The 14006-nt window shown below is 38.9% G+C and overlaps 1 protein-coding gene across 1 annotated transcript; it reads right to left on the bottom strand.

Annotated features, from left to right (window-relative positions):
* Window positions 1-6784: 6784 nt before the first annotated feature.
* Window positions 6785-12432, bottom strand: lpxn (leupaxin). Its single transcript, XM_026160225.2, has 9 exons — window positions 12265-12432; window positions 11184-11269; window positions 10951-11018; window positions 10489-10585; window positions 9925-10167; window positions 9622-9795; window positions 8996-9077; window positions 8766-8914; window positions 6785-7199 (listed from the first exon to the last, which is right to left on the bottom strand). Exons 1-9 carry the CDS (start codon window positions 12296-12298, stop codon window positions 6933-6935), a joined length of 1200 nt encoding a protein of 399 aa, XP_026016010.1. The 5' UTR covers window positions 12299-12432; the 3' UTR covers window positions 6785-6932.
* Between the last annotated feature and the right edge of the window lie 1574 nt (window positions 12433-14006).

Genomic DNA, 14006 nt, shown 5'->3' with positions numbered 1-14006 from the left:
AATAGAGCTATTACATGGATGAAGTTGGTTCAAAAAAAGATGGAAAATGAATTTTGAATATTCCCATAGACTCCTGTACCTTCACTCCTTCACAGAGCAGCCAAACTGGCTCTGACATGAAACAGAAAATAGAAACAGAAGTGGGAGGTCTCTGAAAGTGAAGGCAAGCAAAGCGTTATGAATTATTACCTGCTAAATGTCCCATTCACATTTCAGACCATTTTAAAAAATAAAGTAGAAAATAAAACCATTATTATATTAATGCTTATACTGGTTTTGCCACTAGAGCAAATAACTGCATCTTTGAAATCGTGTTTGACATGGTTTGTGGTTTGGTTTAACTTCATGCTGTAATGCCACATTGCAACCACATGATCACACAAATGATCTTGCTACTCGCCCTCGTTTCCTGAGTAAGATTGTGGAACACTGTGTCTGAATGGTCCGACAGCAGTGTGTATGCAGCAGCATTCAGTGATAATATCGCAGAAGATAAATGAGGCATGGCTTGTTGCCATCCATTCCTCTTTGCAGAGAGAACAGGAAGATAACAATAACAGAATGATGCAGGTTTAAGTTATTCATTAACACTGCCAAGAACATTTTTCAACACCAGTGACCAAAATGAGCCTGGTGTTGTTTGTGGTTCGAACTGATGTTGTCGCCACAGTAAATTAACCACTTTTTTGACAAGACATGAACCTGATGCAAGATGAGTCATTGCTGGGTAAACAGTGCAGTCATAACTGTAACGATAACAGGAGGATAATTAAAGAAAAGTATGCCAAGTTGGTCTACTGCTACTTCTGCTGTGCACATTTTGTTACAGCTAAACTATGAACGCTAATTACAAATTTTGACTCGAATAATTGTTGTTTTTCCTAGATTTCTCTCAGTTTCATATCGTAGCACAGAAAACCTTTACTTTTGTCCTTGCGCTTGCCTTTCACATCCTCTATGTGTTACAACTTGTGACATCAAACATTACACATAAAAGCCTTTCTGCGGCACTGGAAAGAGAAATGTGTTTCTCATTTCATGCTATTATCATATCACTGGACATGTCCACATGCAACTTTGTTCTGAAAACCGTGGATTCGGAGAGTAAATGAGCCACAGAGTCAGTAATTTGAGCTCTAATCCCACCGTAAGCCCTGATGGAGACTCAACTGTTTAGTGGAAATATTTACAAAGCCAGACATCATTCGGGGAAGGAAAGTGAACAAGATGTTGATAAAAATGACTGAATAATCCGTGTGTTCCTGTTTGTCTTGGCTTTGTTGGTTGCTATGTGATTATGAAGTATGCAAAAGAAAAAAAAAGTCTGAGAGGGAGAGAGAGAGTAAGTATCTGATAAAGGAAAGATAGAAACTTTTTTTCAATAAAAAGGAAACATTAGTGCATCTTCTCATATACTGTGATGTCAAACATAACATACTACAGTTAAAAGGGGTAAACAACATTTTTCCCCCTAACAATATAACTTACTTTCAAACAAAAACAGAAAAAACACAAAAACATACACTTACACCTAATGAAGAGTGTTTTTCTTTTCAAAAAGAATTTGAATCACTTGTGCATTTCTTTAGTTTCAGTGATTTCAGCATTTTGTTTAAACAATGAACACATTTAAAAAGAACGGCTCTTTGAAAATTAAATATTCCATTTTTAAAACGTGCAGAATACCCTCAGAGAGAAGAAATCTTTATTGGTGAAAGCAATGCAGTGGTTTAGAATTACTGTGCACTAAATCATTTTTATGCTAAGGAGTAACCCCAGCTCCATCAACACATAGCTGTTGGTTAAGCCTGGGTTCAGATGAGGGCTTATGATTGCGTCTTAATGGGTTTAGTGGGAACAAGGTGTCACAGAAAGCATTGGGGGATTAGCAGTTACAAAAATGTCTCCACCAGCCCAAAGTTTTTGAGTGAGCTGCTAATTTATCCGTCACCTGGGCAAACCGAAATCCTCTCAGTGCAAATTAAATTAACATGCAGTCAAACTTACCAGAGGTGCTGTAAAATAGACACCTGCTAATGATTTTGTGGTAAACTCCTATTGGTGTTTCCAGGGTTAAAATGGTATTTGCTCCCACAAAGTTTCAGATTGATTTTCAAAGCGGGCTAGTGTGAAGTTTGACTAGAAGCTGGCCTTTTGGGCTCTTACTACAGCGGCTGTGATTTATCAACAAGCCAACCCTGATCTTCCACTGGTGGGGCTTCCCAGCCCTAAACAAACATTTCCAAGTTTGTCTAAACCCAGGAGACCATTCAACTCTTAGGCAACAGGGCTGCATTGCGGTTAACCATCACTCTTTAAAACAAATTTTATAATGATCCATGCTGTGGCTGCTACAAAGGCGGCGGATTTGGATCAGAGCCACTGTTATGCTCAATGTCTGACCTCTGGTTCAAGCCTTACCCTTGCAACTTAAAGAACCAAAGCTCCGGCCCTAACTATCAAGCATCTTTCATACAAACAACAGAGGGCACCTGTGGAGCTCCAACAGAGACTGAGATGTGTTACCTAATTTTCACCTTTGGACCATATTTGGAAAAACAGTGACATGTGAGACTAAACTAAATCACTGCAGGTTTACCACCATTCAAAGCATGTTCTAACAGTTACGAGAAGGCTTTAATTAAGTGATCCATCGATTGCAAGAGAGGTTTCCCTGAAAATATCACAGAGTGTAAAGTTCTGGCACACTGTGCAGTAAATCCACACATGGACACAATGAGCAAGCATAATGAAACCATCTATCTTCTTGATACTAAAGTCTAGCATACAGAAGGAACTGACTGTCTTATAAATCTTTTTCATAACCCCAGCCAGTTTGATCCATGGAGTTATTAGGATCCAGATAAAATGCACCATGCTGTCTTTCTCATTCTCTTTCTCCAAGCTCTTCCTTGTTGAGCATGGAGGTCCAGCTGAGACACTTGGCAGAAGATGTGAGGGAGATGAGACAAAGATGTGTAGCAAAGCAACAGGAGAAGAAGGTGAAGTTGTCTTGGGAACCACCCATTAAGTCCACCTCTGGAGCTGGCTCCATTTAATCCATAAAACTGGAGACCTAAAGTTATCTTGGTTAAGGATCTACAAGCACACAGGGAGGGCAGTGATGTTCGCACAGATACGCTTTGTGTCACCAAAAAAAAGAAGGCTGTGCAGAGAGAGACTGAGAGACAGACACCAAACTAATAAAAGCCATTTATATATTTATGCATGTGCATGTGTTTTGCATCTGTGCGTGATGTTGTTGACCAAACCCAAAGAGTCCGCACATGTTTGAACTGATTTGGGAGCGTGCATAAGTTGTTTTTTAGTTTTTTAAAAATTATTCCTAATATGTGGCCAAAGCCTTTTCCACTCATGTGTTGTTTTTGTGCATGTCTGTGTATGTGATTATGTAAACCAAATCCAAGATGGCACGAACAGAAAATCCCCAAATAGTATTTACAAGTTTGTGAGGTTTGTGTGTGTGCATTTATACGTCTGCTGGTGTGTGAGGGAGTGTGAGATAGTGAGGGGAACTCAGTGTTCAGCCAAGGACAACAAGAAGTTCCCTTTGGACAGAGGAGGCAGTCATGAATCAGGTGCGATACCTGTGACCCTGTGTTAGCAGAAGGCCAAAACAAACACACCCAAAGTAGAGCCGCACTCCAGCTAAACTTCTCTCTGTGTGGAAGTAATTACCGAGGTGTTGAAGTTGTCACTTTTCCTCTGCTGTTGAAAATGGATTCATGTAAATCTCTTACACAGAAACCCTTTCATTTCATAGGGTAACAGGCGCTAATGTTTTTTGAGACGTGCATTATCCTCAGTACACGTAGATGGTTAATGACACGTCTTTATATCAGAATAACAGGAGGCTTTCCTGTTCTATAATGTATGAATGAGCATTTCTTGCATGATAAGAAAGAGACATGAAGCTCTCGTTTACAGAGAGAATATATTTTGGAATGGCCAGCAATAGAGAGAAGTTTTGAAAAGTTGTGGCCTGACTGAATTTTGCCATCTCACCTGTGTATATCTCAAATTGTATATGTTCTAGAATGCTAGCAGTGTAAAACTGATGCTAATTATCTATTATCCCAACAAAGATGTAACAAATTCATTCAGTTTAAGTTTTGTTACTTTAAATTAGATGTCATTTGCTTTGTGTTATCTTCATTAACTAGATACCTAACACATCCAATCACTTGTTTACATTTATTAGAAATATGCTGTGCATTGACAGTACCGGTAATGATGTTGCAGTAACCTGAACCGTCTGCGTTTTACTGCTCGGACTGAAGCTGTAATTTCACCATGTCAGGACAAAGCTGCAACGGAGGTGTTTCAAGATGGTGTTTTTCATGGATGTGTCTAGAAGCAAATGTCTTGATTAATGTGCTGGTCTGAGCCAAAGTCCTGTTTGACAGTTATGAGTTCAAAGTTTCTCGGTTTACTAGGTATGGCAGGACAAGCCAAGTGTGACCTGCAGTGGGGCTGTATGGATCTGGACAAGACTCCCCTCCATCCCCATCAGGGGTGGCCAAGCGGACACAGTCATTTTACAGGAGAGGAGGCGAGTGTTGAGTTTCAGTGTCACACAAGGGAAACTCTTACAACCACACTCCTCAACCCCTGCCCTCCTCACCCTGTGTCCCTCAGCACCAGTATCCATTATGTCCCGATATACTCCCCACTCCTTTTCCGTCCCCCATTGAGCTCTAGCTGCCATCTCATGGCCCAGTGCGCTCCCAGACCGTCCGTACTCTGTTTCACTGCTGTAAATGTCACCTGCCTTACACTCTCTCTTCTTTTCACAGAGTGTGCTTTATTCAGCCACCATTTAAAAAAGACCCCTGCTTGCATTTCATGTTTTCTCTTTTTTTTAAAACGTGTCAAAGGGCACTTTTCCTCCCTATCCTCCATAAAATATTGTCGAAGGCATACGATAACGCCTATATATTTCTGTGAATGTCAGATTTTATTTAGTCACTGCTTTGAGACTGGATAGCTGTGAGTAATGCTCACGTGTTTTTTGCAAATCTTAATTTAAACTGTTAGTTTACATTTAGTTCTTTGAAGCCATTAGTGGAAATATAGCATTAAATTATGGGTTTTTTCCATTCATAACACAGTTTTGTGAGTGTTAGGTCCACAAATAATAGCAATCATTTGTAAAAGTGCTTCATCCAGAAAGAGATATGTGTAATACTATCATATGACAGGGTGAAATTTTACAGTTTACATGCCAAGGTCTTCAATCAGATCATATCCCAAGATGATGTTCTGTGCATGACTCATGCTGGAAACACAGCAGCAAATGTGTCAGGCATCTTCTTGCATTTCTAAAAATCATTATAGTAAGTCCTTGGTAGCAATCTGGGCAGAGGAATGTTGGACTACTAAACACTTACATTTGTGGATTTTGACTGAACATAACACAGTCACAGTTCTTCCATGATGCAAGGTCTATATTCTGTAGAGGCCATAAGGGACCTGGTCTGAAAGTGATGACAGCATGATTAATGCACACCTCCATTCCCGCTCACACACTAACATCACATGCAAGCACAAGTGGCTTGCTTAAGCAAAACTTAAGAAAGCTTAGAAAAGTAGCCAGTGTTCATCTGAAGATCACTGATAAGATAAGACACAGTTTGGCACTGACAATAACACTGAACTCATTATTTTAGGGTTAATAACAGTGAAAACATTTTGGCAAGTTTGGTAATACATCATACTAGAAGAAACTAGCCTTCAATTTATTTAGCTAACTGATTCATCAGTCAAAAATTCAGCAAAATTTTGATATCAGATAAAAGCAATTTGGCTAAAAAATAATCAGACAAAGAAGAAGTGAATATATTTAAATACATAAGTTGTGATAGAGAATTCAAAAGCTTAGTCCAAACTTTCTCATGATGTGATTCTGCAGAACTGATTACAATATTCACACGAAAGAAATCTGTCTTCTATTAGAACAACAGTACATCCCAACTGGGCTGCAAATGCTTCGCTGTCACGTATCATCCGCACCATCTGCCAATAACAAAATGAGCTCAAATACATCGACAGCCTAAAAAGCATTAAAACACTTTGTGGTTTTGTCATCCCTCAGCAGTCAAAATGAGTTTCTAAAGAGATGCAGTGATGTGAAGGAGCTCTTTCTCAAACCACCTTTGTTAACCTCACCACCTCTATTAATCTTCCGTGCACAGCTATAAAAGAGCCTGTGTGGAAAATGAAGAGGTTGTCTGAATTCAGTGCACGCCAGAGGCCAAGTGGTCAGTCAGGGTAAGGGGAAACTCGGGCTGGCATGCCGATTCAGTGCCAGTTACTGCCAATACAAGCTATCAGGCCACATAGACAAACACCTTGACAAATGGTTCCATACTGCGAGAGAGCATATCTGGACTGCCAAGTCTTACGGCAAACTAAGGGTAGCTTAATGGAAAGCGTGGACTAAAACAGCACACATGTGTTATTCTTACTCCACCTATAAATTTTGTCATCATGATGTATGAAATCCCATAAATTTTACATCAAGCAATACACATTTTAGAACCATTCAGTCCTCACATTTATTGTTATAATGGGGAAAATTTGTATTTTTCATAACCATCTAATTAATTATGTAACAATGTTAGCATGTTCCCTTCATTTAATCCATGATCAATGTATGTTTTTCTTACGGTTACATGCTATTTATCATGTAATTCACCGTAATGGTTTTTAAATATGATCTACTGAGAATTTGTATATACAAATAGAACAATGAATTGTAATGTAGAGACTGTACAATTGCTTCATTTTATTTTGTCATTCATACACAGACGAGACAGTCTAAACTCAACAAAGATAGTAATGTAGCATTTGAATGTTTTGTTGTTTTTGTTGTTGTTTTGTATTATTTACATCTTACTCATGTGCAAATCTCAGACAAAGAGTTTGTCAAAGCAAGCTGAGCAGTATGGTTTCCCTTTCTGCTCCTTGAAGATGCCCTGGCTGAGCTGCCGCAGACAAAAGGCACACACAAAGTGCTCGGGGTGAAACTTGCGATCCATCGCAGAGATGCAGCGGCCGATGATGGGCTTTCCGCAGCCACCGCACACAGTGCCTTGCCTGGAGTGAAAGTGAAGCGAGCAGAGGGGACGACCATTGAGCTCCATGAAAATTCCATCAGTGAAGGGCTTCAGGCAGTCCTGCGTAGAGGAAGAGGGGCAGTAGGGAGGATAGAACGTTATGTAAAATTAGGCATGGTGTTATGGAGGAAGAAGTTTAAACTTCCAACAGTTAAACTTTCTTGATTTTTCTATAACAGTTTCAATTAGACACAGTGATGCCAAACCCAACCCACACGTCATACCCAACACTGCTTAACATACAGCAGAGTGATAACTTTTAGAGAGAAAGTAAAAGACTTTAAATCCATCATTCATTTTAAATGTCTACGATGTGAAGGGAAACCAAGCGCCTGGAAAATGGTTGACTGTTACAGCCAGATAATGAAGTGACGGCGCCACAAAATCACATGGCATGGACCTTTAATATGAAAACTAAAGGAGTGTTACAACTGTGTTTCTTTTAACAATCTGTTAATAACCGCTAAAGCATAATTGGAACCTACATGTACAGCACTGAATTTGATTATGGTCGTTTCTCTTGGCCGACACTTTGACTTGTCATACCGTAGCAGTAAAAGCACAGGTGTAACTCTTAACATCACCAGTGGCACTGTTCCATTTATTATGCACCAGCATGAGCAGCTCCAAAGCCTTGGAACACCTGAGTTATCTGTGTCCATCAAAGGGCTGGTTTGCTCAGTGTTGGTGACAAAACAGACTAAAACAATAGATGTTGCGTCACAGTTTTAGCCTGATTTCATACAGATTACAGTCAAAATAAAGCAATTAATGACTAGCAAATGTGTGATGAGAATAACACTGTGACAGCCGTGTTAATGACTGCTCTTTCAGGGGAATTTCATCTGGGGCTTACAGGACGCAAATGACTCATGGTATGGAAACGTTTCTACTGTTGCTGTGAAACAGAAAAAGTGGCGGGGAAGTTCAAGGGTCCTAAATTGTATGACCTGTTTTATTTATTTGTATCAGTAGGCTGATTAAAAAGTCTCCACCTTTGAGTGTCCACGTCATCCTTTTTTATGGAGTGTCTGACCTTCAGCCTGCTGGAATTAGTTTTAGGTTATTAGGTAGCAGGTACAACTGACCTTATTGATAATGACTGGTTTGTATAAAATAAGTAGTTGTAGTTGGTGTTTGTGATTAATGATTAACTAAGATATGTTAATTATAATTTTAAGTGATAGGTATTAAGAAATAAAATGCCCTTTATATGTTTTATGGTCAGGTTTATGGACCTCATATTTCAGTACCTGCCAGAAAAACAATGAATACATTCTTAATATTACAGTTGCTCCTGCTTGTCTCTTACTACTGATGGCATTTTATGTTTTACACTTGCACATGTTAAGTAAAGCAGAGCTGCACATTGAACCATTTTTGACCAGATGCTACATACAGAAATAGATTTGAAGAGAATGTAAAAGATACCCACACTGAGGAATACACTTCCTTGATTTATCTGCATCATTTCTAACAGCAGAGTATTCATCAGGCATATGGTTTTCATCAGCGTTGAGGTCAAAATGTTGCAAATAAAGCTAACGTGCGGGTATCTTTTCTCATTTATTCTCAGGCTCGTATGCAAGCCAGAGCTGTGTGTGTGGTCTGAGGTAAGAGGCTCACTGCGCAGACGAAGCACTCTGGATGCCAGGTGCCATTGGCTGCAGTCAGGTAATTCTCCCGCACCGACTCCCCACAGCCTGAGCACTTTGGAGCAAAGAGGTAGTAGAAGTCCTTACAACAATATGGCTTCCCATCCTTCTCTAGGAAACCTAGGATAGGCATAAGATGCAGTGAGTTATTTGCTAAAGTTGTGGTTTCAATTGGAGAGAAATAATCCACAAATCTCTCACCTTCCGTTCCAAACAAGCCTCCGCAGTGTGCGCAGAAGAAGTGCTCTGGGTGCCAGGTCTGGTCCAGAGCTGTCACGATGTTCTAAAGCAGCCCAAAATATATCATAAATTTACTTCCTTTGAGGATTAGTAAGGTTTGTCTCATCTCACATGTTCAAATGTCAGGGAACACAAAAATGTGAATTGTGAAACACACAAAGTGGAACATAGAAGAAGCTGCATTAGTTTCTGATTAATGACTTTGGTCTGCAGCAGAATCCCAGTATGGTTTTGTGTTTTCTCTATTAGAATGACATGTGGGATATGTTGAGAAAAATTGATTACATACTACTGTATGTCATCATCCAATCTTCAAAAGATTATTGTGTAAATAAATTGATGTACTATATGACAGAACAAATTATAGCTTAAATCAAACAACAGCGCAGCTGAATTTGAGTGACATTTAGATACCAGAGAGTTCCAGATTGGTATTTTGGTCATTTTCTATGTGCATTTTCCACCAAAGTGAATTCATTAAAACATGAAATTTCATCCTTTAGTGGAGATCATATTAACACCTATTTTTATTTTAATCTTACTTTCTATGCAGAGGCAGGGTTATATATGAATACAGTTGTCCTCACCTGCATAATAGGCCCCTTGCAATAGGCACAGCGTGGTGAGAAGAGCTGATGGTAGTCTTTGTCACAGTACGGCCGTCCGTCTCTCTCAAAGAAGCCTGTGGTGCTCAGCTCCATCTTACACACCGTACACACAAAGTGTTCGGGGTGCCACACTTCACCCAGTGCTGTGATCATCTGGAGAAAGGAAATGTCAGTGAAAGAGGGAACAAGAGGTTTTGATCTCTTTCATCTTGTTTGAATTTCCACAATTTGGTACCAGTGTGACAAATTCTCTTCTTTGTGTCCTGTAGGTCCAGATTGTACCTTTCCTACAATGCATTTGTTGCAGGAAGCACAGTGGCCCTTGGCTGTGGTCCGTACACCGATCTTCTCCAAGTCAGTGCTCAACCCTCCCAGCAGGTCATCTATCATATCCGTTTTCTTTCTTTGCGTTGTGGCTTTTCCATCTGAAGCCGCTGGAGTGTTGCTGCTGCTGCTCGCCTGTTTTCCACCTTCTGTTTGCTTTTTTTGTGTAAGTGATGGTGGGTCAGTTGGAGGTTCTAGATCCTAAATTATGGTACAAAATGTAGGAATAACAGTTTTATGTACATATTTCCTCAAAATATATTAGCTGTCTATTATATTTATTTTATATTTAATCAGAGTATTTTTAATGTTTAAGAACAAAATGCTTATTGGTCCAAGAGCTTGAGTCTGATATAAGTACAATGCTGCCCTCTGTTGTTAACCATGTCATTTTACTAATGTTTGAAAATAGATAGACATAGTTTTTCAGGCTTCACACTTAAATAAATAAGCTCAAAGGGGCAACACAGATTACTTTCAATATTTATAAAATATGTATTTCCGCACTGGGGTAGTACTAACCCCTTCAGCTAGACCCATCAGGTCTTGCAAGATTGAGTCCAGCTCCTGAGTCGGTGAGTCAGGTTCCACAAAAGCTGGCACAGGAGTTGGAACATCACTAAATCCCAGAGAGGAAAAACACGAATGTTTTAAAATGCAAAACTGACATCCTGTAACATCATTAATAATTGAAATGGTTGCATTTCTGAACCATAGCAAAAATATAACTGGAAATTCTTAACCTTTTAGACCTTAAGAAAATAAAGCACATCTACATAAAGGCCAGAATATGCTGAAGAACAATGCTTTCATTTTCATTGTATTTGCTCTCCTCTTTTTGGGTGTGGTCTGAATGAAAGAAAAACCTTAGCATTAAAATGTTAAAAAGAAATACATAAATTAATTAAAATGTATTATTTAAATTATTAAGCTAATGATCTTCATGCAGCACCACTATGAATCGGGTTCAACTTTGAACTTCACCTGTACACATTTGAGGAGTTTGAGACTTTTCCATTTTTGGTAGTTCCAACACAAACTTCACTTGGCACCTGCGAACACAACCAACATATACTGAAGTTTCTGTACTTAAAGAAATTAAATTACATGTTAGGTTTTAAGTTGTTTTCTTTAGAATTCCAGGTTCATCTACAAATGAAATGGGGGATAAAGCAGAAACAGGATAAGCTAATGATTAATGAGTTTTGTCTTTTTACTTCTCTTTTTGTTGCATCATTGCTCTTTTTCTCAGGGACGCTGTCTGAACCCGCTGGATTCAGGGCCAGCTCCTCTAACAGCAAATCTGCGGCAGGAAACACACACAATAAATCTTTAAACCTCAGAAAAAATACTCATGCAACCAAATATTCATATTACATAACGTTTGTACGGCACACATTGCTCTTTCACACTTATTGTCCTTTGTGGGTGTTAACTGTTAGACTGTATGCATATAATTTATGTATAGTGAAATATTTTCTATGAAGTAAGTTACAGTGGATTTCAATACACAGATCAAGATGCTAGCAGACTAAGGTTGCTCATGCAACTTGCGTTCCTCAGGAAGTGAGGGCATACCACATTGCAGAAGTGAAACTTGTGATAATGTTGCAAGAATCTGGTGACATTTGTTACAACAAATACAACACTCCTTCACACAGGACAAACCACACATCTAGGGAAATGGGAAGCTTTGTATGAGTAAGTATTTTACATAGAAGTAGCAGAAGTAGCAAAAAAGACAAAGGTTCATTTTAAAAAGTTAAAGACATGACTTTAACTTTCAATGTCAGTAAGTCAGTAAAGATCATCATCTTCAAACATCATCGCACCTCAGAAAAATATTTTTTGACATTGTGAAATTAAAAGAATTTTTCTTTTTTGTCTTACCTTTTGACCGTCACCCTTATTTCATTTCCAGTATGCGAATTAAACGACTTCGTTAAGACTTGTAAAATTCTACTGTATTCTAAATGTTACATTGTATTTGATTTGTAGTGAATCGCTACATGTAGAGCCCTAGAATCAGAGGTAAAACACAAGAACAGTGGTATAAAAATTCCTTCTAATGAGCTGGATCATTGAGTACATTACATATTGTACTTAGAGTCTGCTGTATAAATCAGTCTGAGAACACACAAGACTGTGGTAATACTCCATAAGCACTGGCTGTGCTTGATGTCATGGTGTCAACACACCAACTCCTGATTTTGCTAACAGTTTCGACCTCAGTTTAAATTGTACCATCGATTAGTTTGAGGACATTCATGAAGGTAAAACATGACAGAAAGTTCTTACCGAGCTCATCCATTTTGGTTCCTTCTGACAGCATAAAACTTGAATGTGAGTGGGTGGCTTTTTTTTCTTTTCTTTGTGTGTGTGTGTGTGTGTGTGTGTGTGTGTGTGTGTGTGTGTGTGTGTGTGTGTGTGTGTGTGTGTGTGTGCTGGTTAGTTGCTAAGGCAACTGAACTCATTTCTGATCTGATCAAAACCGTCGCTTCCTGTGAGGAAGGTGTGTTTTCGGTTGCTGCTGTGTGAAGAATTGTCAGTAGCTAGGAGGAGGTTTGACTATTTCCTGAAGATGAAAACAGTGAGAGTTTTAAAGCAGTGCAAGTGTGATACCAACAGAGTTGTGCTTTTGTTAAATATTTATTGCATATTTCTTCAAACAAAGTGTGTGTTATGTTGTAACACTACCTCCACTGCAAGTGGTAGAAAAAATCAGCTTCTCTTAATTACTGATTAACATGGCGCTGATAAAACTCAACATCCTCGTGTTACTAACACAGAGTCAGACTGACATTTTGGTTCACAGATACAGAAAATAGGACAGAAAAGATCATTTTGAAGCTGTGTCATGACAGTGTTTGCCCAGCAGAGTTTGCTCTGACTCCACTGTTCACAGTTCTCTCAGCAGTGCAAGTATCACATGTAGCAGGGGAGAGTCAAGTGAGGTCTTCACCTTAAGTTAACCTCACTTTAAACTTGTGAAACACATTGCTGGAAAGTTCCTAAATAAACTTTTTAATGTAACTTTGCACTCTGTATTTATACTCATAAAGAATATGTGTGATTTTTAAAATGCGCAAAAGAAGGAACTTTTTTTTTAAAAAAGAGATCTATTTTCTGTCGCCTACATTGTAGAGGGCGATTTTGCCTCTAAACAGAAGATGAGTATAGCCCAGGGTTAAAGCGGGATTCAGCACGTGGTGGAACCCTAAAATCAGTTATAGTGGCTCAGCGTGGGGAAAAGAATCGCAATTTCTATTCTGAGCTCTTGTAGATCTTCTTTTGTGTACAGGCTGTGATCAGATGATCTGGGCTGCTGCTGCTCTGAGGTTTACTGCACTTTGTGGATTAACACAACTGAATTTAACAAGATGTGAGCAGGTGTTTCATGAGTTGTCCTGTTCCATCCTCTACACTGACACAGTTTATGCTGTCGTTATACTAAACAGTATGAAGGTGGAATTCAGTGAATGAATCCAAGTATAATCAGCTTACCTTCAAATTCATCTTTGCAATACTTAATGTAACCTAACTCTGAAGACCACAGCCACTTTGCACCAATCTAACACAACGCTTTATTTAAATTCCATCACATTACTGCAAGCGAACCAGCTTATCCTGCACTAAACTCCATATTTTCATGCAACCTTTAAATAACACGGTTAGTCTGTGTCAGGTTTTTTTCCCAGCACATTTTACAACATGAAAAAAATAACATAATATGTACAAACCTGATATTCAAATTTCCAGTTTATCAAACACCACCGAGCAGAGGTTAAATATAACCTCTCTTCTTCCTCTCCTGCCCTGTCTTTATCGCTCTCCATCTCTGAGTAAAATTAACATCTTCACAGCAGCTCTACCTTTCTTTAGCTAGCAGACACACAGTGTGACAAACTGCACACACAAACAGTTTGTGTGTTTACTGACATTTCTTGAGGTGACAAAAACATTGCATTTGAAATTACCTGCTACTTAAAAAAATATCACTCCTTTTATGCTTCTCTTGGTCCTCTTCTGTAGTGCTAACT

Source organism: Astatotilapia calliptera, chromosome 23, assembly GCF_964374335.1.
Source record: "Astatotilapia calliptera chromosome 23, fAstCal68.1, whole genome shotgun sequence".
In the NCBI taxonomy this organism is placed as follows: domain Eukaryota; kingdom Metazoa; phylum Chordata; class Actinopteri; order Cichliformes; family Cichlidae; genus Astatotilapia; species Astatotilapia calliptera.
This window is presented reverse-complemented; position numbering and strand designations above follow the sequence as displayed.